The 23,667-nt window shown below is 51.7% G+C and overlaps 1 protein-coding gene across 1 annotated transcript; it reads right to left on the reverse strand.

Annotated features, from left to right (window-relative positions):
• Nucleotides 1-2,855: 2,855 nt before the first annotated feature.
• Nucleotides 2,856-14,558, reverse strand: SLC52A3 (solute carrier family 52 member 3). The gene is made up of 5 exons (XM_080814402.1): nucleotides 14,528-14,558; nucleotides 8,088-8,839; nucleotides 6,486-6,991; nucleotides 4,704-4,827; nucleotides 2,856-4,215 (listed from the first exon to the last, which is right to left on the reverse strand). Exons 2-5 carry the CDS (start codon nucleotides 8,652-8,654, stop codon nucleotides 4,003-4,005), a joined length of 1,410 nt encoding a protein of 469 aa, XP_080670528.1. The 5' UTR covers nucleotides 8,655-8,839; nucleotides 14,528-14,558; the 3' UTR covers nucleotides 2,856-4,002.
• Between the last annotated feature and the right edge of the window lie 9,109 nt (nucleotides 14,559-23,667).

The following is a 23,667-nucleotide window of genomic DNA, read 5'->3' on the forward strand; positions in this document are numbered from 1 at the left end:
AAATGTCTCTCAGAGTACACTGCTCTGGAAAAATGATGGGAGGGAATGTCTCCCGGGAACCCCCTCCCCCCACTTCAGAAGTTTGGGTGGCCGGCTTCTGAGCAGAGAAGTCCCTCTTGCTCTTCTGGTTCTCCGGGCAGAGGCTAGGACCCCAACCCCACCCCATGTTCCTACCCCTTTAGCTCCCATCCACTGCCCTAGGGTGGAAGGAGGGTCATTCTGTCCTTTTTCTATACAGACTTTATCCTTAGTCAGTCATCCATCTCCAGAAAAAAATTCCAAGGAGACCCGCAGAAAGGACAGATCATGTATTTCAGTCCGTGTGGTATGTTGCCTTTTTTTTTTCTTTTTTCTTTTCTTTTCTTTTTTTTTTTTTTTGCCCAGAGTAGCTGCAGTAGCTTCTGATTCTGTTTGCACCTGCTGAGGTCCCTGAAATGTCACTCACCAGCCCCCTGCAGACCCCACACAGGCCAACACAACCTTCCACTTGGCCTCTAAGGTCCCTCCCTCCGCAGGCTGCACCTGGGCTCAGCAGGCTGGCCTCCCCGGGGGTTGGGTGGGGACTGGAATGAAGCCCGTTGCCCACCACCCCATGGCTTTTGCAAGCACAGTTTCCATGGGCGGGAATGCACCCTCCTTCTGGCTTTGCCCCCTTCCCTCCCACCACCTGGAGATACCAGTTCAGGGGCATCTTAGGGGAACCCGCCCACCTGCTGCCAACCCCAGGCTGAATCCAAAGTCCTGAACTCATTCTTCAGGGAACTAATTTGGTTGGAGGGCAGAGATAGCAGGTGACTCGGTCACCCTAGCAACCGGGTTTAGGCAGAAGGGCTGTCCAGGGTCCATAGTAGATGTTCTCAGAAAGTGGAAGCTTTTGGTGACATTTATTGAGCACTTGCTGTTTGCGGATGTGGTGCTAAGCTCGCTGCATTTATTAATAAGGTTGACCAACCCTCAGGGCAACCCTGGTTGGGAGATGCTCTTCTTGTCCCTGCTGCGGGGAGGAGACTGTGGAGAGCGGACCCATGCACCTTCGGTCAAAGGCTGTCCATGTCAGAAAGGCCTCACGGATGGTGGGTGAAAGCAAAACCATAGAGAGGTCCAAACACAAATAAAAATGGGCAAAAGAGGGCACCTGGGGGACGCAGTCCGTTAAGCCTCTGCCTCCGGCTCAGGTCATTCTCATGGGGTCCTGGGATCGAGCCCCTCATCAGGTTCCCTTCTCAGTGGGGAGTCTGCCTCTCCCTCTTCCTCTGTTCCTCCCCGCCGCTTGGGCTCTCTCTCTCACTCGCTTTCTCTCTCAAATAAATAAAATCTTTAAAAAAAAAAATGGGCAAAAGACCGGAACAGACATTTTTCAAAGGAAGACATACTTGTGGCCGACATGTTCGTGAAAAGAAGTTCAACATCACCACTCACGGAAGTGCTTTTTCCAGATTCCCTGCCACCCTGCCACCCTCTCCCCTAGTCCTCGACAGAACACATCAGCATGGTGAACGCCATACTCCGCACGCTCTTCTGCATCTCCTTCCTCTGCGCGTGTAATTAATCTCAGAACATCTTCTCACATCAGAACAGAGAGATCGTCTCCTTGCTTATTATCTACTCCAACATCCTGTCTGGGAGGGAACAATTGAAAACAACCCAAATGCCCTTGTCAGGGCAAATACAAATAAAACTCCCTGGTGCCAAAAAGGGAGACATCCCCTCTCCCTTTTCTTAGAGCATCTACTTTAGACAACTTGTACATTCTTTCCCTGCTCCTTTCAGGTGTATTCAAGTCTTTTAAAAAAGCGGAATAAGCCTCTAGCCAGTTTTACCTCCCAGGATCACTTTTCTCAAGGACAAAGGAGCCATCTCTTTGTAATGTAAATGTGAAGAAAGTCAGTGCCCCCATCAGCCAGCCTCTGAGGGAGGGCAGGAGCCTAACTTCAGTGTTTGGCTTCTAGTTGCAAAAAACCTCCTCATAAACACATGAATTTTGGGGCACCTGGGTGGCTCAGTTGGTTAAGCATCTGCCTTCAGCTCAGGTCATGATCCCAGGGTCCTGGGATTGAGCCCCGTTTCAGGCTCCCTGTTCAGTGGGAAGCCTGCTTCCCCCTCTCCCTCTGCCATTCACTCTGCTTGTGTTCCCTGGCTTGCTCTGTCTCTCTGTCAAGTAAATAAATAAAATCTTAAAAAAAAGAGAGAGAGACATGAATTTCTTTTTCCTGCAGCAAAGACACTTGGCTAACCCAGATAGCCAGCCCAATTACCAGGTGAATTCAGGAAGAATGATGTGACCCTCGTTTGAGGACCAACTACCATTTGGGAATACGGACGTAGTAGATTGTATCTGCTGGATGATGTGAAAGGTGAGGTTTCTTACTGCCTTTGCAAGCTCATCATTGGATTGTCTTTGCTGCGACCTATAATCTACTTTAACGCCTACTCGGTATAAGACGGTTATCTTTCTCTTCTACTGTTGTGGAGGGGTTTCCTGGTTGGCAGGAGATTTTGTCTCCAATACTTGCACTTATCTTTCTGCCAGAGACTGGTTGCATAAACTTGGTAGCTCCCCACCACGGAATACTATGTGGTCATGACAAAGACCCAGAACCCTCTCTCCGCTTTCATTGTTGAGCGAAAGTGCAAGGTACACGGTAGTTTGGTAAAAAGAGCCTGTGCTTGTGCTTGCATAATCTCTCCAAGAGTGAACAAGAAACTGATAAAAGTCCTTGTGTATGTGTACGTGTCCATGCATGTGTATCTGTATGTGTTGAGAGGAACTGGGCAGATGGAGGACAGGAGAGAAGGAATTTTTTTTGCCGAACATCATTTTATATTTTCTGATTTTTTTTTATTTTTTGATTTTTGAAACATGCAACTACACTATCTCTTCAAAATAAATTAAAAGGAGGGCTGGTGGCAAGCAAACCAAACACTGAAGAAAAGAAGTCCCAGGACCAAACGTTCTCTGAACACTTGATACCTGTTCGTTTCCGAGCTTAGCCTTGACCTTAGAACTAACTGAAGACTGATGATATTGACTTTGGGGTTCATGTTAGACTTTTTTGTGGGAGGGCTGATCTTAGTGTAAAAGCAGGGAATGTCTAACTAAAAGAAAAAGAAAAAAAGAGAACAAAGTAACAGTCGGGTAGTGAATGCATTCCTTCCCAGACTTCCCAGGGTCCTCAGGGTCCAATTCTGGCCCTGGGGAGTGGGAGAGGGGACAGGACTCACTTCCTGAGGTTTGGTGTAGCCCCCCCCCCACCTCTCTGCCTCCCAGGAGGTCACTCACTTTCCAAGGAGCAGGACCTCGTGGGTCAGGAGGGGTGACAGGAAGGGGTGTGTGGGGTATAACGTCCATCCATATTGGGAACTGAGGAGTCAGGATTCCCATGGTTCCACCAGGGTCCCAGAAGCTTCTCTGCGAGAAGGGTGGGAAAAAGGAAACGGGGCAGGGTCCTCTCTCAACCACCCTGGCCACTTCCAGGTTGTGTAAATTGTCCCTTGTTTTTTCTGTTGGGCATCAGATCAGGAAATGGCCCAAAAGGGCTTGCTACGTGCTGGGCGCTTCTCTCCTTTATCCCTGCGCTAAGCCTATGAGGTAGGTGCTATTTATCATAATCCCCATTTTAGGAAGGCACAGAAAAATAAGTGACTTCCCCAAGGTCACACAGCCTGTGAGGGCTTGCTCACGCTCTCAGCGGTCTCCCTTCTGACACCCTTGAGCCTGCCTCCAGCTGGGGCTGCAAACCAGCTCTCTCTGAACAGTCCAAAAGAGCTCTGCAATGGGATTGCGGGCACTGTGACTCAGCACCGGGGTAGGGCTGTGCTTTGCAGTTCCAGGTCCCGTGGGAGGTCTTGCGGCGTTCTCCACCCTTCCTGAGGGTGTACCCAGCCTCTGCTTCCTAGCTCCCTGCCCCTTGCCCTGTGGCCTTGGGCACGTGCCCTGCTCAAGTCTCCAGGTGTTAGTAATGGCAGCGGGTCAGGACCCTGTCCTGGACCTCGCCAGGTGTTCTAGGCGGAGCACTGCAGGCTGCAGAAGTCAGCCGAGGAGAAGAGCCTCAACACGTTGACCAGCGGGAACATGAGCAGAGCTCCGAGGAGGGAGCCCAGCTGCACCGCCGCCCCGCACCACAAGAGGGCGCTGCGGCTGCGGTCGCGTAGGATCACGCCCAGCATCACCTTGACGTAGCTCAAACAGCCAATGAACAGCACCCACGAGGCTACCTGCGGATACCGGGCGGCAGAGATGCAGAGTGAAGGCGGCTTTGGGGTGAGCCCTAGGGCAGAAGGATGCTTGTAGGGTGATCAAACTGGGCTAAGGGAACCCCATGGAATAACTTTAAGTTCAATAGTCTCTGGGGGCTTCCCCCTAGGGCTAAGGGGGCCCCACAAGTTGACACACACCTCCAGGGCAAAGGAGAACCCATTAGCCTTTGTGGCCCCCATGATCAAATCCAGGGCATCTGGGAGAAGGCCAGGGCTGCGGTACATATTGTGCGGAGAGTGTACATTCACCGGAGAGGCTGGAATGTCTCCCTGGACCAGTCACCTCACTTTCCTAAGCTTCCATTCCCAAATGAGAACCATCCCTTCCCCTGCCCAACCCCACCTGGGGCTTCCTTCGGGAGCAAACGCGAGACTTCGACTAATAGAAAGCGCCTTGGCTAGGTGAGGGGTAGGGGAGGAGGCAGTTGGACGGGCCAGATACTTACAATGAGGACTTCCCCAGCCCAGTGGCCCTGCATAAGAGGGCAGGGGCTCATCACGGCCATGGCCATGTTGTAGGCCCCGAAGCCAGTCCCGAGCACGGTGAGGATCCCCAGGAATGGCAGAGACCTGGGGAAGAGTAGAGGAGGAGAATGGAGGAGATGAGCAGCCTGACCTCAGCCTCCCATACCCCGGGCATTGCGTAGAATGGTCAGCGTCTCTAGGGTTAGAGGTCAGATCCACATGGAAACTTCCAGGCCACCTGGCTTAAGTGGGTCCACGAGGTTTCTGAGGGGCAATACTGGTCTAAGTCACCCTGAGCATTCATGGCAGGTGAAACAGAATGGACTCTGGTGCTATGGGGACCTGGTTCAGATCCCACTTCCCACTGAAGCTGCGAGACTGGTGCCTGAGCCTGCTTTCTCACTGGCACAAGGAGCCTTGCATGGCTGCTGGGACCTGTGGAAGAGACTGTGTGGGGCCTGCCCAGGGCCCCGCCCAGAGTTCTGTCTGCTTCCATTTCCTCCTGCAACATTCCCAAGCTCTGCCAGGAGGCTGGGCTGACAAGATGGCTTGGAGCCTGGCACTGCAGACTGAGCTGGGCCACCTCAGTCGACCCCTTCCCCTCTGGTGGCATCTACGACATGAGGTCTACCTGATCTAGGGCCCCTGATAGCTGGCTTGGATACATTCTACCGGTGGCCTCCCATGTTGACTTTAGGTGTGACAACGGAGGACCCTGTCCTTCATTAGAGGTCGTCACCCCTGGGGGCCTCCCTGTGCACATCCTTCAGAACACCAAGACCGGCCTGCAGTCCTGGGTGGGGGCGGAGGGCCTGCCCCTGCCTCTAAGAACTCTTTCCTCCAAGATCCTTGGAGTCCCTGCCTCTCAGAACGGGTATGTCCAACATTTTGGGCTTCTCCTGTTCCACACATCTGTGGCCTCTGCTTCTGCTTCCCCAGAAATGTCCAGCCTCCTTCCAAAGTTTCAAGCCCTAAGGGAGAAAATCCAGCTCTCTGGCAATGTGACATTTTCTGTCTGACTCTCCTCTCCTTGTTCTCTCTCCTTCCTGGGCTGGGGGAAGGGAGCGGGTGTGAGCAGGTCAGAGAGGCCCGAGAGGGGAGGCAGGGCAGAGCGGTGGCTGGGAGGTTATGGGCCCTCCAGTGTCATGACCCCAGAATCCGTGATTCTCCTCCCAGGGTCTGAACCCCTGCAGCGGAACCGCTTCGGTTGCCTACTAACATTTGAAATCTCAGGTCCCGATCTGGGCTGGCTCAATCCGCATTTTATCAATTTGCCCAGCCATTCTTCCAGATCTGCAGCCGTAAGGGAGCCAACATGAGCTGGAGACAGGAGGACAGGACTGAAGTCCTGGGAACTAGACTGTTGGATTAGACCCTTTCTGTGAGCCTCGGGGTTCCCCCTTGTAAATGGGAATATCAGCTCCTGCCTGTGCTTTCCTCCTTAAGGGCCAGTGGCCGGTCAGCACCTACACTAGAACTGCCATATGCACAGATACTGCTCTAAAATCTTTACCAAATCAGCTCATTTTATGCTCCCAGCAACCCTAGGAGGTAGAATGCCTATTATCCCCATTTTCCAGATAAGTTTCCCCGAGGCACAAAGAGGTGAAGTGATTTGTCCGGAACCACATAACCAGGTAGTGGCAGAGTTGGGATTAGAACCCAGGCGGTCCAGCCCTAGAAACCAGGTTCTATGCACAGAGCCTGACAGCTGGGGTTTGGAATTCTGCCTTCTGAGCAACCCAGGGCCAGCTGGGCCAGACCTGAGCTGCAGAAACATGGAGAGGAAGCAGACAAGAGGGTTGGCCATGGAGCTGAGGGTGGCAGACAGGTGATAGGCCACAGGCCCATAGGAGAGGCAGGAGTAGGTCTGCACGGAGGGCAGCACGCCGTTGGTGAGTGCGTTCACGAAGGCCACCAGGATGTAGACGAAGGCCAGTTGGCCTGGGTGCTTGGAGTCCGTTTTCTCCTCCGGATGCCCCTGGGCCTTGATGCAAGCCCCTGGGTCTGGGGGGCCCAGGTCCTCCCCTTCTCGTGGCCGGATGGAGTGGAGGGTGACCTGGGAGGTGAGGAGGTCTTCTATGGAAGATTCCCTGGGCCTGGGCTGACGCTGGAGGACAAAGAAAGCTGTGAGGCAGCAGGCCATCATGAAGGAGAGCAGGAGGAAGAAGACCAAGGGGGAGAAGTTGGCTGGGAGGTAGCGGCTTTCCAGATGGACGGCGGACTGTGTCGTCCCGGTCAGGTCAGACATCAAGGTGACATTAGCTCCCTGGGGAAAGACAAAACGAGGGTCAGCCTGGTCCCTGGGGGATGTCAGGACATGGGTGATAACAATATGAATAATCATATCCAATCAGTAGCATACATTACTAGTAAGGGCCGAATAATGTACACAGGACTCCTCAGGTAATGATCGATGGTGCTCACTGGGCACCAGCCCTTTGCACAGGTCAGCCCATGCATGCCTCCTCGTGGCCCTGTGCAGTGGGCACCATTAGCTCCCGTTTTGGAGGACTGGGGAGTGTCAGAATGGTTCATCTTCCCTGAGGCTCACGGGGAGTACGTGGGAAAGCCAGTCCACTTGCTTCTTAAGGACACTGAAGCAATGTGTAAAGTCTACGGTTCTGGGCGCCTGTGTGGTTCAGATGGTTAAGCGTGTGCCTTTGGCTCTGGTCATGATCCCAGGATCCTGGCATTGAGCCCTGAGTTGGGCTCCTTGCTTAGTGGGGAGGCTGCTTCTCCCCCCACCCCCCGCGGTTCCCCCTGCTTGTGCTCTCTCATGCGCATGCTTGATCTCGCTCTCAAATAAATAAATAAATAAAATCTTAAAGAAAAAAAAAAAGTCTACAGTTCTTATCCCCAGCAGTACATTAGCAACACCTGAGGACTTCTGAATAAATACAAGTTTACCATCCCTGTTTTGCAACTTGAAAATGCAAAAAAGCCCTGAAAATTTGGATTTATTTCATGCCTCAGTTGGCAGCCACACTTGAATGGAGGTTGTCTATTTATAGCCTTAATGTGGCCCCTGGGCAGGAACGCCCCCCACCCCGGGCTGTAGGCAGTGACGTCACAGGTGCTATTATATACCAGGACAGGCGGGTTCTAAAATCCGAAACTCCAGATTCCAACACACTTGGGACCTCAAGGGTCTCCGAGAAGCCCCACCCCCAAGAGAGTCTTATTCCATTGGTTTGGATGGAGTGGGGCCCCCCCGCTGTGTTTCAGTAGCTCCCCCAGGTAGGGGACCTGACGCACAGTCAGGTCAAGAACAGCAGTCTACCCAACATCTGGGAAACACAAGCCCTCTGCATGGTCTTCTCCATGACCAAGCATGGGGAGCCATAATGGATCATGCCGGGTACCTGTAGGAAGACCTTCTTCCCGGTGGTCTCAGTGCTTGGGGTGGTGTCTGACGGCTGAGAGACATTGACACAGGTGGTAAGACCCGAGCCCTGGGCAAGAGCCACCAGGGCAGGCAGGAGGCCGCTGAGTCCTTCGCCCACAAAGAAGGTGGTGAGGTAGCGGGCGGACAGCCGGCTCATGAAAGGCAGGAAGGTGACCGAAGAGGTGCAGTCCACCAGGGCCAGGAAGAAGGTGAGGACCATGAAGGCGACACTGTGGTGGCCATCCAGCACCCAGGAGGTGACATTCCAGAGGAAGGCGAAGAGCGTGCAGGCGAGGGTGCCCACAGCCAGCACGGCGAAGATGATGGGCACCTCCGAGAGGCAGCCGGGCTGGAAATGATGGAGCAGGGTGACCAGGAGGGGGCCGACGTTGGCCAGTTGGATGACCACTGTGAGGTAGGAGGGAAGATACCACCCCTCAGGCAGCTCTGCCACCAGCAGGGGCAGCTCCACCCACAGCCCGTTGATGGCCACCCAGGAGCCCATCCCGAAGGTGCAGACCAGCAGGTGAATCAGGAGCGCCATGGTGATGTCTGCCCCTCGCTGAAGCCGCCACCTCCCAGATCAGCCTGCAGGGGGCGCCAGTGGAGCCAGTGGAGAAGAACGCCAGGGGAGCAAAGTCAGGGTTGCCGACTGTCAAAACATGATGCGGTGGAGCCCAGGTTTCCCCTGATCTTTGTCCCTTCTCATGAACAAGTTGGCTTTTTATGCTAGGAAAACACAGACACATTCTTTTATAGCTAACCCTTCCAGAGGGATGAGCTTCCCTAACTGTGGCTCATAATTCCAGAGACCACCGAAGAAAAGTCTGACATATGTAACTGCATAAATATTAAAACAGATAAAAGTAATCCAACAACAAACAAAGCACCTTCTTCGAAAAAAAGAAAAACAGGCAGAAATACCAACAGTTAAGATCAAAAGATGACCACCTGGGGGAAAATACATACAGTGTAAATCATAGACAAATCATCTTCCTCTTATGTAAAGAGTTTGTAGAAATTAAGAACAAAAAGACTAAATAGAAGAGTGAGCAAAGGATGTGAACAGTTCAGAGGAAAACGTACAAATAAGCCTCAAACATACAAAAAGATCTGGGCTTGGACCCAGCTCTGCCCCTGGCTAGGAGGGTGATCTCAGACAAGTCACATTGCCTCTCTGTGCCTCTTCCTCATCTGTAAAGAGAGGATGACAGTCTTGATTCCATGGTTTGTAATGATATGCAAATATGTTAATGAGCTAATGTTTTTTAAACAGGGCCTGGCGCACAGTAAGCACTCACTGAGGGCTAGCTAGCATCCTCATGGTGAAATGCCAGGTTTGGTGACATGGTCATTTTTGTTCAAGTCACATGAAAATTAATACATGACAATTATAATTTCAAAAAAAGGCAAAAAAAAAAAAAAAGCTTCTCATGAAGAACCATTTTGGAGAGAAATGTTGATGGGGCCAATTCCCTCCTTTTATATATGGGAAACAGGGTAGGGTCTGGGGAGGTGGGATCTGCAGTGGGTCCCTTGCAGCACTTGGCCTCCTGACCCCAACCCCACCCCCCACACCAGTTGAACTTCATTCTCTTCTAGAAGCCGCAGAAGTCTCCCTGTGACTGGGCCTCACCTGGGAAAATCCCCACACCCAGCGGCTCCTTTCCGGGTTCCACACACAGAACTGACTCTCAGCCCCAGATGAACTCTCTTCTTCCTCCACTGAGCAGAATGCAGTCTGACCTGCTTTCTGGCCGCCGCCACCACCACCACCACCACCGGCTGTCTAGAGGACTTAGGCAGGTGGCTTAAGCTCCCACCTGTGAGGCCAGACAGGCCTGGTTCTTGGCCCCCACCGAGGGGGGGTGCCCAGGGAGGGAAGCTCCAGGCAGTTGTTGCCTGGGAAGGACCTTTTTCCCAGGTCAGTCACGTGCAGCTTCCTGGCTGCTCGCTCGCACCTGAGACCAGAACGTGGTATACAACAGGCAGAATCCCACTAAAAAACGCCGCCCCACACCCACTCAGGCAGAGTTCTGCCTCTGATGGGTGAAATGATAGGGAAGCACAAGAAGGTAGAGGCTGAGTGGTCCAAGGCAGAGGCTGCGAGCCCATTACTCACTCTTCCCTTCTTCCTTAGGTGTCCCAGAGACCAGACTTTTGGTTGGGCAAACAGCCACCAAGCTAAGGGAGTACATTTCCCAGCCTCCTAGAAGTCTCCTTAAAGATGAGGGAGTCAGCGTGCCTTTCTGCCCTTCCTCTGTCCTGCTCTCTGGGACTCAGATGTGATGGCCAGAACCCCAGTGGTCGTTTTGTGCTAAGAAGGGTGCTGTGGGCACTAGAGGGAGATTAGACCGTAAGGCTTGGTGGCACAGAGTTGCCATACCGCCCCGCTCTGCCCGCCACTGAACTATTTTGTTTGCTCAGTGTTGTTTACATTGTAAATAAGCTGCTCTCTTGTTTAAATTACTCATTTTATATACAGCAAAACAGTGGCCCAGTGTTTTGTGGCCAGAGATAGACGTTCAAGAATATAGAGAGACTGATTATAGTAGCCCAAAACTCATGAGGACATTTATTTTCTTTACTCTAGATGTCCCAACTCAGAAACTCAGGTCCTGCCCCCACCGGGATGTGATCAAAAACCAAAATCAAATAGGATTCGTTGTTGAAATACACCTTAAAGAGCCATAGAAAGGTTAAGAGTAAACTTGGGGGCAAAGGTCTTCCAGGGAAAGGCAAAGAGAGGGAGGGAGGGAGGGAGAGAGGAAAAGAGAGAGGAGGAGGGAGGGAGGGAGGGTAGTGAGGAAGAGAGAGAAACAAAGAGCTCTCAATGTGGGATTTGATGCCAAAAGTATAAATTAAGACCCCAAGTCATTCCATACAGATAGATACTGCCGTCCTTAGTGGGGTCAAAGCAGTAGTGGGTATCTATGATCTGAATAACATTCCCCCACAGCCCCAGACAGTGTGTGGTGGGCTGGTGACTCACTCCTCTGCACCTGGATGGCAGAAGGTAGTGTAAAATAAACAAGGATATAGAGGAGGCAATAAATGATATTTCTAATAAACAGGAATAAGTAAATAACAAAAGGGAGGAGGTAGATTTGCTAAAGATGGTTACTTTTATCATCTGAAAAGCCATTAAAATGATGAGAGTTCCGCCAGATGTCCAGATATACATTTATAAATATGTAGTTCTCCGGCACAGAACCGGTCAGAAAATAAGACTTGCCAGGGGAAAAAATCATTTGGGAAAAAAGAAAGAAAGCTGGATCTCTTTCTTACTTTTATCCCTCACCCCTGAAAAAAGAATTCTAGGTGGATCAAATGTTTAAATATTTTTTTAATTAAAAAAGGAATAAAAATGCCCAAAGAACAAAGAGGCAGAGGGAATCGCCTGTGCAAATGTCCTGGGGCAGGAATGAGCCTGGGCCAGTGTGGCTGGAGCAGTGGGCTTGATGGGGGGTGAGAACAGATGGGCAGGTAAGAAGCCTGAGCCTCCTTTATGTGCAATAGGTTCTATGCATGAAAAGACTGAATCCCCACACTGCACAGAGCTGAGCGGTCTGGGTTCTGATGCAGGCACCACATGGCTGTGTAGATTGAAGGAAGTGATTTGGCCCTGCAAGTCTCTTCCGTTGGCTGGAAAACAGTCATGATGGTGCTATGGCCCAGTGTGACCCATGTCCTATGTGGCTCTCCTGCCCGGGCCTGCCTCCAGGCAGCCACAAGTGCCCCATGCTCCTGGATCTGGGAGATACAATGAGCCCATTGATCAGTGACAATGGCAGGGTGGGGGGGGGGGGAGCGCGGGGGATGTCCTTGGCAGAGGGAACCGCATGTGCAGAGGCCTGGTGGCTTCTGAGCACTACAGGAGGGGCTCCCAATGAGTATGTTGGGAATATTTTAAAAAGTACATAGCTCTTTTCTCTTTTTCCTACAGTGACCTTGCAGTTCTTGTTCATACATTTAACCAGTATTTACTGGCCACTCAGGGTGTGCTGGACAGTAATTTCTACTCTCAGGAAAGCATGAGAAGAACTAAGCAAAATAAAAAAAGAAGAAATCTAGAGCAAGTCGGAGGTGATAAGGGCTGTGGGAGGGAGGCAAAGCTGGGAGGAGCTGGCAATCATAAATGGGGTTGTCAGAGGGAATGTGAAGGAAGTGTGGGAGTGAGCCTGGCCAGGGGAGAGTAGTTCAGGGGAGGGGACAGCAAGTGCAAAGGCCCTGGGGTGGCTGCAGCTGTGTGAGGGTGGGGGATGGGCAGGTCACAAAGGGCCCCGTAGGCAAGAGTTTAGGTGTCTTCTCTGAGCCCAAATCTCCATTCTTGGGCAGAGGGAGGACCGGCTCTAACTGCGTTTTAGCAGAATCCCACTGGCTGTTGTGAGGAGAGCCATGTGGGGCCAGGGCAGAAATGGGAGTGAAGCCTGTGTTTCCGTTAGGAAGCCGGTGTGGTAATCCAGGTAGGAGAGACGGTAATGCCAACAACAATAAGACTAACAGCAGCCATCATTTACTGGCCAAGCACTTTACCCACATTACCCATCAGATCTTCCCAACAATCCCCAGGTAGGCAGCATGATGACCTCCATTTTAAAAGGAGTTAATGCGGCTCAGAAAAGTAATTTGCCCCGGGTCACCCAGCTGGTCCCCTGGGAGCTGGGACTGGAACCAGGCACAGTTGAGTGTGAGCCCGAGCAGAGGGAGGGGGTTACGAAGAGGCGGCAGGGGCTGGGCTGAGCTGGGCCCCTTTCCATTCGCCCTGGGGCCTCCTCACCCTGTGGGCTGGGAAGGGGAGAAATGAGACTCCAAGACACATCTGCCACCTGGGCCCCAGCAGTGACAGTGGGGGACCAGAGACCTTAGGCTCTGGCAGAGACACTGAAGACTTCATCCGCACCCAGCTACAGAGCCAGGACAGCCCCTGGCTGGAAAGGTGTCTCTTTCCTTTGAATTCTTGTATCCCGAGCAGAGAGTCCCAGGCCCCAAGGAGGGCAGAAGGGCCCCGTCCTACCTTGAGCATCGGAGCCTCCACTCCCAGCTCTCTCCGCTTTGTTCCCGAACGGAGGGATCCAGTCTGTGGCCTGGGTTCACCTGCCGAGCTTTATCTGCGTCTTATCGCTTGTGTGCTGACCGCTCCCACTGCGGCATCACCTCCCCAGGAGCAGGGCCCCGCCTCTCTTCCAGGGGCCCGGTGGCCATCTGGTTTGCAAAGGTCTGGGCCATCCACTGAGCCTGCCTCAGCCTTGTGGCTTGAGCCCGGCAGGGTGGCCCAGGCAGTGCCAGCGGGCAGGGTGGGCCCTGTCTATACCCGCTCTTGGACAAGGGTCTGAGTCAGTGTTGTCCCAGCGTCCTTGGTGAATCCTGCAGGCCCTCCGCCTGGGGCCTGGGATGTGGGATCTGGCCTGTCCTCATGAGAGTGGTGGGGAGGTTGTCTGGGTTGGAAGCAGGGTGGCTTTGACTAGACAGCAGGGAGAGAGCGAGAACCAAAGCAACAGTGACAGAGGGACAGAGACAGGCATGAATGAGGTGGTGGGGCAGAAAAGGCAGGGGACGGGAGGGGAGCAGATGGAGGTAGAGGAGTGACTGAGTGTGCTGGAACTCCGGCCTGGCTCAGCTCCAGCCCTCACCTAACCGTTCGCATCCTTGCGGATCAGGCAGCCTTCTCTTGCCTCTCCTCACCTTGGAGTTCCCTGGCTGCCTCCTGCTCAATGTTCCCATCTCACAAATGTGGGGAAACTGAGGCCTAAAGAGGAGGCACTGCTTGCCCACACTATGCCCCCCATCTCAGGTAGGGGTGGTCATCCAGGCCTGTGCTCACTGGCTGTGTGTCCTTAAGCCAGCTGTTTGCCCTCTCTGGGTCTTGGTTTCTTCATTGAAGAAAGGGTGTGGGGATGCCCCTATCTTGTTGGGTTCGGCTTAAAGGGAGAAGCAAGGAGATAATGGGAGCCCAGGCTGGCTGGCAGGGACTTCGAGTTCCCTTCCTCCTCCTCCTCCTCCTTCCCAGGGCCTGGAATGGCTGCAGGCCTCCCACGAGGCTGACCTTGGCGAAGCAGCCTCCCCTCAGTGCCCATCCGAACCCCCAGCCCCCATGCCAGGCTGGTGAGACTCCGGCCCGACCTGGCAGGAACCGCCGTCTAGACTGCCCAGTGGCCTGGAGACGCAGCCGGGCAGAGGTCAGTGGTGGTCCAGTCTTTTGACCCAGGGAGGAGGGGGCTGAAGTCCACCAGGCCAGCTCCAACCAGACCACAGAGGAGAAAGCCCTTCTTCCTCTCTGTCCCTCCAGCCTCCAGCCCAGGAGTCTGAAACCAGGGGAAAAAACCATAGACCACTCACTGTCCCCAGACAAGTGCCCCCCGCCCTCCAAGTGCCCAGTGTCTCACAGCCCTGAGCTGCCCAGCAAGGCCTGCTTACCTGCAGGTCCCGTTCCCAAGTGGCTCTGCCTGGGAGAGGAGGAGGCAGCCGGTTAGTATTAACCTGCCCCGCCCAGCCCAGGGAGGGAGAGGCAGGGGAGGGTGGGCGGGGCTGTCTGCAGCACCAAGAGCCTACTGTGTGTCTGCAGTCGGCCCAGCCACCCAATCCCCAGGATCCTGATGATACAACAGTGACAGTAAAGGGCTCACATTATCAGGGAGTGCTTCCGGCCATCCAGATTTTATGAGGTTTGACTCCCAGAAGGCAGAAGACATGCCCCGGCTGGCTCTGGCCTCAGCCCAGGGCCACCATAATTCCCTTCGCTCAGGAACAGGGCTCCCCGGAGCAGAAACTCTTGGTTCCAATACTGGAGCTCAAACAAGTCACTTGGAAAGTGGGGGTATTAATAGCATCCTCCTGGTAGGGCAGAAATCCTAACAGCCAGTGTGTGCCAAGTTGACTCTGTGCCAGACGCTGAGCTTGACATGCATGAATACATTTACTCTTCGCCACACCCTTTGGGGGGGTGGTGCTATGACAATCCCATTTGACAGATGAGGAAAGAGAGGCCCAGAGAAAGTCAAGAGCCTCAGCAGGGCTGGTCTCTGATGCCCACTGACAAATAGCCATTGGACAATAGTAATAGTTCAAATCTGATTAAATCTTCCAGGAATCCTAGGCAGTAGGCAGATACCACTTTACAGATGGGGAAACTGAGACTTACAGAGGTTAGGTGACTGGCTCGAGGTGCTCTAGCTGGGAATTGCAGGGTCAGATTGGAAGCTGACTCCAGCTGACGCTCACACGGGGTCTGACACCTGCCTGGTAAATTTCATTGCATGTTGACTTCTCCCGAGTAATCTTGCCCACTTTTTGCCTTGTTCTCTGAGATATTCATTTGCTTGATGAACCATCGCTCTCCAGGCAGATGCTTGGGGTGAGTGAGAGGTGAGCAGACCCCGAAGGAGAACACCGGACCCCTCTCTGAGCAGGAGCTCAGGAGCACTTTGGGGCATGGGGACACAAGAATGCACTCCCTAGGGGAGGCTCCACCAGCACTGGGGCAGCAAGAGGCGACTCCTGGCCCAAAGCCCTCCCACCCACTGATGCTCCTTTCTGTCCCTTCAGTGGGACCCGAATCCCTGTTGATGTCGTCTCCCTTCTGGCCATCTCACAGGTGCCTCTTGTGGTATTTTTATTTTTAATTTAAAAACATATTGTTATTATCAACCCCCAAGGACTCCCCTGTTGCTCACCAAATTAAAAAATAAAATGCCTAAGCCTCCCATTTATATCCTCTCTCAGCTGGGACCAATAAACCTTGACAACATCACTTCGCTCTTTCTTACATGTAACTTTTCTTGCTTCCAGCCAGAACTGCTTGCCATTCTCTAAGTATTTTTTTTTAAAGATTTTATTTATTTATTTGACAGACAGAGATCACAAGTAGGCAGAGAGGCAGGCAGAGAGAGAGGGGGAAGCAGGCTCCCTGCTGAGCAGAGAGCCTGATGCGGGGCTCAATTCCAGAACCCTGAGATCATGACCTCAGCTGAAGGCAGAGGCTTAACCCACTGAGCCACCGAGACTCGCTATCCTTTCTGTTCTCTAAGTATTGATAATAGGCCCAAGCCACCAAAATTTCCACATGAATTCTTCTGTTAGAATACCCATTTTGGGGCAGCCTGGGTGGTTCTGTCAGTCAAGCATCAGACTCAATTTGGGCTTGGGTCATGATCTCAGGGTTGTGGGATCGGGTTCTGAGTCCGGTTCCTTGCTGAATGTGGAGCCTGCTTGGGATTCTCTTTCCCTCTTTAAAAAAAAAAAAAAAAAAGAAGCCCCATCACTCTTTTTTTTTCCCCTCCATTGGCAAATAAAAAACCAAAAATTTATTAATTGAATTCTTTGTGAGAAGCACTTTGGGGAACGTAGAAAACTATATAGCTTTCCCAAGAGCTTATAGGCCCATGATAAAGACAAAAACACATACAAACTAAGCAGTGGAATCATGGAAAGAGTTACACTGTCTACATTATGTATGTGTATTTCTGGGAGCCTAGTTCAGTGCTAAGCTCTGAGCAGACACTTAATAAACGGATACGGAATGTTATACATAAATATGTTTGCCCTGTAAACTTGTAGAGAACATTCCTGAGTTATAACCCCTGCACATTATCACTGATTTCTTTCTTTCTTTCTTTTTTTTAAAGATTTAATTTATCTATTTGGCAGAGAGAGAGATCACAAGTGGGCAGAGAGGCAGGCAGAGACAGAGGGGGGAAGCAGGCTTCCTGCTGAGCAGAGAGCCTGATGCGGGACTCGATCCCAGGACCCTGGGATCATGACCGGAGCCGAAGGCAGAGGCTTTAACCCACTGAGCCACCCAGGTGCCCCATATCACTGATTTCTATAAGAATTTAATCTTCTCCCTCTCTCTCTCTTTTTGTTTTTTTGAAGCAAACTTTCCTAGATTTTAATATATTTCATGGCCTTGCAAACCTAGATATTATAAATGAAGATAAATAAATGTAATTTTCAAATTTCATTCTTCATTATGCTCTTCCACATTCAGGAACAATCTGACACTGCTTTACAACTGGCTTCAGGAATCCACAGGGCTGGAACCAATTTCATACTATTGCCGAGATGTTATCAATATGGATTGTGTTAAACTTTGGTACCTTCAAATGTATTAATAAGTAAGAATTGTAAAAATTTATGTTGGAATTGTTTGTAATGGAACAAGCATTCCAAGTTTTTATTTTAGCTACTTAAACCTCCGAGGCATAGTTTATTCAATTGTTGACAGTGTTTTTCAACAGCAGCTTTCCAGTGTAAAGGACCCTTAAAATACGAAACTTCTTCCCCCCCCTCAATTTTATTAAAACTCCTGTTTCTAATATTTTTTTAAACATTTTACAATTTAAATTCAATTAATTAACATATAATGTATGACCGGTTTCAGAGGTACAGGCCTGTGATTCATCAGTCTTATAACCCAGCACTTACCGGTGCTCATTAGATCTGCCCTCCTTAATGCCCGTCGCCCAGTTACCCCATCCTCCCACCCATCTCCCCTCCAGCAACCCTCCGTTTGTTTCCTATAGTTAAAAGTCTCTTACGCTTTGTCTCCCTCTCTGATTTTGTCTTATTTTCTCTCTTCCCTTCTGCCTTGTTTCTCAAATTCCACTTATCAGGGAGATCAGATGATAATTGTCTTTCTCTGCTTGACTTATTTCACTCAGCATAACACCCTCTGGTTCCCTCCACGTCATTGCAAATACATTGCCCCATCTCTTTCTGGAACAATCGTATCCATATTTCAAAGCCAATCTTAAACGTTATCTCCACCAAAGGAATCTTTCCAGGTATCTGTTTCTAATAGAACCAGTATACAGTGGGAGCTTAATAAATGTAGCATACATAGCTGGGGTGGGAGGGTGCCAAGAGCACCTAGCTTCACCGCTCCCAGGCAGATCGGGTTCTGCCACTGGCTGCTGACCAAATCCAAAGGCAGAGAGACCAAGTGGTGGTGAAACAAGGAATTTACTTCAGGGAGGCCAGCCCCGGGAGGACAAAGGACTAATGTCTCAAAGACTATTTCCAAAATGCCGGAAATATTTCCCAGTTTCTGTAAGGAAGCTGTGGGACAGATGGGTGGGCCCATGCAGGTGGACAGTGAGGGTCAAATCATTCACGGTCTTGGAGTTAAGCATGGGCAGGTCCTGCCGGCTCAGGGCAGTTCTTGTGACTGGAGGGGACGGCGGACAGTTTCCCCCTCCAGCAGGGGATTCTCTGCCCGCGGGGTCTTCCACCCGAGCCCAGAGGCGTGCTGGAAAGAAGAACCCAACTAAAAAGTTTGAGGTCAAAATGGAGACAGCTGAAGTCCTCATACGCCCCAATGAATGAACACTAACCAGAATGTTCTCCCCTTCCTTGTCATCTGCAGATACTCTGACAGCCTCTGTTGTGCGATTACGACCGTTATTATTAGTTTTAGGTTTACAGGAGAACATTTCCCCTCTCCTCCCCCCATTCTTCACAGCCTGGGGCATCCCATCCACCAACCCCGGGAGACTTGCCTTTTCCACTGATTAGCTCAGAACTCTTTCTATATCCTGCACACCCAGCCCCTCATTCACTGGCTTCAGCCTCTGAAAGACGTTTATTAAGTGCCAGTGAAACCGGTGCTCTACAATAAAAGCTCTACTTTCAATCGACCGCACACAAGGCGAAATTGTTGTTGCCTTGTGTTTAGGGTAGCAGGAGGTCAGGGAGCTCTAACCCAAGGCCCGTTTCTTTTCACAAAAGACTTTTTAAATCCCCGCTTCTAAATGGCACTTAGCCTGGGTCCTCTATCAGGAGGGCTTGTAACTGCTTCTTACAGATGAAATCTCTCTGATGCGCAATTCACAAGATGTTTGTGTAAGTTGTTTTCCCCCAACCGACAGGACTGCGGACCAGAGGATCATGATTCGGGGGTGCGCCCGAATAGACCAACCACAGCCTCACCCTTGGCTCATGCTCTGTAGCTTCCAGTCCCATCCGTCCACGCTCTCCCTCAAATCCAGTAAAGACTCAAGACCCTTCCTCCAGGCGGGCAGATCTGAGATTTTCTCCTCCTGTCCCCGGTCCTCATTTTGCTGCCTTGCAAAGTAAACTTTCTTATTGCAAACCCGGTCTTAGCGTACAGCTTTGCTGCCACGGTCTCCCTCGTTCCCTCATTCGGTCACACCAACGATGTCAGGCCCCGTGAGAGATGATGCTTGGGACCTAAAATTGAACCGAAGACACAAAGCCCTTGTCTTTGGAGATCTGACGTTTGGGTGGAGCGACAGAGACAATAAATGTACTAAGTAAGGGCTTTCTGTAGTGCGGTAGATGTGGTCGGTAGAAAAAAGGAGAGCAGGGGGGTACCTGGGTGGCTCAGTGGGTTAAAGCCTCTGCCTTCAGCTCAGGTCATGATCCCAGGGTCCTGGGATCGAGCCCGGCATCGGGCTCTCTGCTCAGCAGGGTGCCTGCTTCCTCCTCTCTCTCTGCCTGCTTCTCTGCCTACTTTGGATCTCTGTCAAATAAATAAATAAAATCTTAAAAAAAAAAAAAAAGAAAAAAAGAAAAAAGAAAGCAGGGCGAGGGGGACCCGGAGTGGCTCGCTGGGGCAGGCTGCAGAGTGGGGACAGAGTCCCGGGCTGGGGTAAAGTAGGATTAGAGGTGAGTCGATGATCCCAGTGCACCTGGACGTATTCGGCATCCCCCGCCCTGCTGGGCACATATCGATTACCACCAAGAATACAGCAGCAGCAAGCACAGGCAATCCGTCTGTCTGTCCCTGTGCAGAATACCTGGAGAAGCCACTCCTAGCAGGGGACTACAACACACTCAGAGAGAGATCATCCAGCTGCCTTCCAAAGGCTCTGAACCGGGACCACGAGTTTCCCACCAAGAGCTGCCCTCCGGGAGTTCTCAAATGTGTACATTCTTCAGGCAGGTCACAAGGGCGCTCACATTCCACTAGGAGGGTTTCCAGAACGGAGATCAGCTAATCCGCAACCGGCCCCTAGGGCGGGCGCGGGAAGGTTCACGCCTAGGTGGCGGGTGGGCAGGGCTTCCTGATGGGTCGATGGGTGAACGGGGGCGGGGCTGGAGGCGCCGCTGCAGTTATCATGGGAACCACCAGAGGGCGCAGGGTGTCTCCGTCTCTGAAGATGAACCTGTCGGGGCGTTGGGGAATTAGGAACTTCTCTCAAGGGGTCCTGTGAGGAAAAGGGGGCAGGGGGAAGAAAGGAGAGCGGGAGAGCGGGGGAAAGGGAGAGTAGGGCGAGAGAGGGTTGGAAAGAGGAACTTCTGGGAGTGCTTCTAAAGCGGTTTACTTTTTGTAAGGGCCAGTCTCATGATGCAACCCCTCATATCTGTGAGTTGAATTCAAGAGCCCAGAACATAGTGGAGGAAAAAAATCACAGGATAAATACGTACAGCATGATTCCATTTGTTTAAAAAGAAATAATCCCCCCAAATAAATGGTACATATTCATTAAGGACGTGTGTGTGTGTGTGTGTGTGTGTGTGTGTGGTGTTTACCGAGTATACAATCATAGGAAAAAATCTAGAAGGAGGAATTTCAGATCGGCGGCAGCAGCAGTTACCTTTGGAATTGTGCATGTGGAAGGGGTCAGGAATTGGGAAGGGTGATGGGGAGTGATCAAAGAGGACTTTAGGGGACGCCTGGGTGGCTCAGTTGGTTAAGCGGCTGCCTTCGGCTCAGGTCAGATCCCAGCGTCCTGGGATCGAGTCCCACATCGGGCTCCTTGCTCAGCAGGGAGCCTGCTTCTCCCTCTGCCTCTGCCTGCCTCTCTGTCTGCCTGTGCTCACTCTCTCTGATAAATAAATAAAATCTTTAAAAAAAAAAGAGGACTTTAGCCTTAACTGAAATACTTTTTTAATTTTCTAGAAGTCTAAACCCTGTTAGCTGTGTAGCCTAAAATTAAAAATTACTTGGGGCGCCTGGATGGCTCAGTGGGTTAAAGCCTCTGCCTTCGGCTCAGGTCATGATCCCAGGGTCCTGGGATCGAGCCCCACGTTGGGCTCTCTGCTCGGCAGGTAGCCTGATTCCCTTCCTCTCTCTCTCTGCCTGCTTCTCTGCCTACTTGTGATCTCTGTCAAATAAATAAATAAATTAAAAAAAAAAGAAGTAAAAAGAAAAAAAGAAGTAAAAGAGACTGCAAATGCCATCTTGTGTTGCATCAAGAGGTCTTACATGTAGCTCAGTGGAGGTGACAGCCTCCCCTGTTCTGCTCAGAACACACCTGGGACCTCCTTCCCTCTCCTCAGCTCTGTCTTGTGTGAAGAACAGTGACAGCTCAAGGGTATCCCAAGAGTTGAAAGTGGGGGAAATTGTGGTGTCATCTGAGTGGATGCAGATGGGTGATCATGTCCTTTACTCAAGCTGGAGTAACTGGGCTGGGAGGGGTGTGTGTGACAAATGCATTTTTGTGGGCAGATTTCCACCAGGTGCCCAGGGGCAGGATTCCAGGAATGAAGGATGGTGGAAATTCTAGCCCAGAGGGGGTAGAGATTTCCCGTCCAGGTAAGTGGGGATGGTATGGGCTGGTTTGGGAATTTAGGAAGTGCCTTGACCCGGAACATATGCAAACCAAGGCAGCATGACGCTTCCTAGGAACTAGGAAAACGTAGAAGGGACTCCTGGCATCCTATGGGCGGGTACGTGGGCGTCCCTCAAAGACTCCTTCAGCTCTGGAAAACAACAGCTGGATACCAGAAGGGGTCACTGTTGAGATAAAGATCAGACCTGAACCTAGGTGGTCCTCAGTATCTTCATCAGTAAAATGGGCAAGGGGTCGGTGTGGTGTCTGATTTTATTCAGCTGAGGATCCTCCAGGGTCTTCCCATTCCAGATCGCTTTCAAGCTGAGGATTTACAGTTCCCAAAATTGGCCACCAGAGGTCGCCTTTTGATAGGCCGAGAAAAGAAAAGCCAGGCTGGTCGGAAGGGGGAAGCCGAGGCTGGGATTCTTCCTGTATTTGCTTTTTCCCTTCCTGTAACTACTGATTGAGATCAGCTCTGTTCCATGCACTGGGGATATGGTAAGGAGCAAGGTCTCTAAAATGGAGCTGCTAACTCCTAACCCTCCTAACTCCTTTCTTTCCTTCCACACTCCACATCCCTTCTCTTAGCAGATCCAGAATTAGGCCTCTCTGTCCCCCTCTCCACTGTCACCACTGCTGGCGAGCCGCTTCATGACCTGCCTGGCTGTCACAGTAGTCTCTTCGCTGGTAATTCCAGCTCTGCCCTTTCTCCTCTTACTCCCTTTCTTAGCCAAAGGGACACTTGAAACATGTCAGAGCCTGCCCGGCCTGGCTCAGAACCCTCTCATCCCTGCTCAGTTCTCGGATCCAGAATGTACCCTGCCCTCCCCTACCCTGTCCTGTTACACCTGACCACAGGGCCCTCCCTTCTGCCCGGTGCTCTCCATTCCAGCCACGCTGGCCTCCTTGCCATCCCCTCAGGTGGCAAACTCGTTCTCTGCCTTACGGCCTTTGCACCTGCCCTCTTTCCTCAGGTAGCCCCCTGGCCCCTCCCTCACCCTTCACAGGTGAGCTTAAGTTAAAGTGGTCTGGCCACTGCCCCCTATCTACCTCCTCATGCCTCCCTAGCTTTGCTAAAAGTGTGCCCTGAATGATGTGTTGTGTGCTCACCGATTCACTTCCTTAGCGTCTATCTCCCACAGTGTCTGCTCAGCAGTAGGGTGGCTGCATCTATTTTGTTCTCAGTGGAGGTCCTGGTGCCTCGTTTGTCCCTGGCCCGTGGAAGGAGCCCCCTCTTCCTATGACCCTGACTTGCCGAAGGCCAGATATCAGCTTCTGACCTTTTTGGTGCACTAGACTTTCTTCTCTTCCCTCTTCCCTCTGTGAGATTATGTGTCCTCAGGAAGAGTCCAGGCCCTGGAAACAAGAGACCTGGGTCAGGCCTGGGACTCAGTTTCCCTGCCTGTCCAATGAGGTAGACAGTACAAGAGGGCACATGCCTAGGCCCAGATCCTAAGGGTGAGATGGGCTGATGGGAAGGGGCTGTGTCCTTCTGGCCCCACTGCAGACACCAGCCGAGAAGTCTGGCCATTCAGGGGCCCAGGGGAAGCTAAGCTGCTGGCCTCCTGCTGGGCCCTAAACCCGAGATCAGGTATCCTGGGGAAGAGCAGAGCACCCAGCGGCAAGGCCCCTAGAGCCCATCAGAGCAGCAGAGGCCAGCACTTGGGCTGAGAATCAGGGTGTCTCAGCGGAAGGGGCCTCAGACAGGGCAGGGCTGCGCAGGGCCTGCACACAGGTGGGGCTTGCCTGGCCCAGAAAGGTCTTCCTGTCTTGCTCAGCCTTCAACCGGCCACAACTGTGGCCACACCCAGGCCCCACCTTCATGATTCCTTCTTAGGTTTTTCTTTTCTGGCTTGCTTTGAATAACATTGAATATTTTTATATTTATGTACGTATGTGTATATGTATTTTTACAATGAACAATTTTAGACACACAGAAAAATAGAGAATAGCATTGTGAACCATATACCCAACATCTGGATGCACGTTAGCATTTCCCATAATGTGCCTCTATTTCTTTTTGAGGTAATTTCATGTGGA

This window comes from Martes martes, assembly GCF_963455335.1.
Source record: "Martes martes genome assembly, chromosome: 9".
Taxonomy (NCBI): Eukaryota; Metazoa; Chordata; class Mammalia; order Carnivora; family Mustelidae; genus Martes; species Martes martes.

Excerpts from the sequence above, each read along its gene's own strand:
- SLC52A3 (XM_080814402.1), bottom strand. The coding sequence starts at position 8,654 with ATGGCGCTCCTGATTCACCTGCTGGTCTGCACCTTCGGGATGGGCTCC. Across the intron at positions 6,992-8,087 it reads GGAAGAAGGTCTTCCTACAG|GGAGCTAATGTCACCTTGAT; the intron begins GTACCCGGCATG and ends GTCTTTCCCCAG. Across the intron at positions 4,828-6,485 it reads TCCATGTTTCTGCAGCTCAG|GTCTCTGCCATTCCTGGGGA; the intron begins GTCTGGCCCAGC and ends ACTCTTCCCCAG.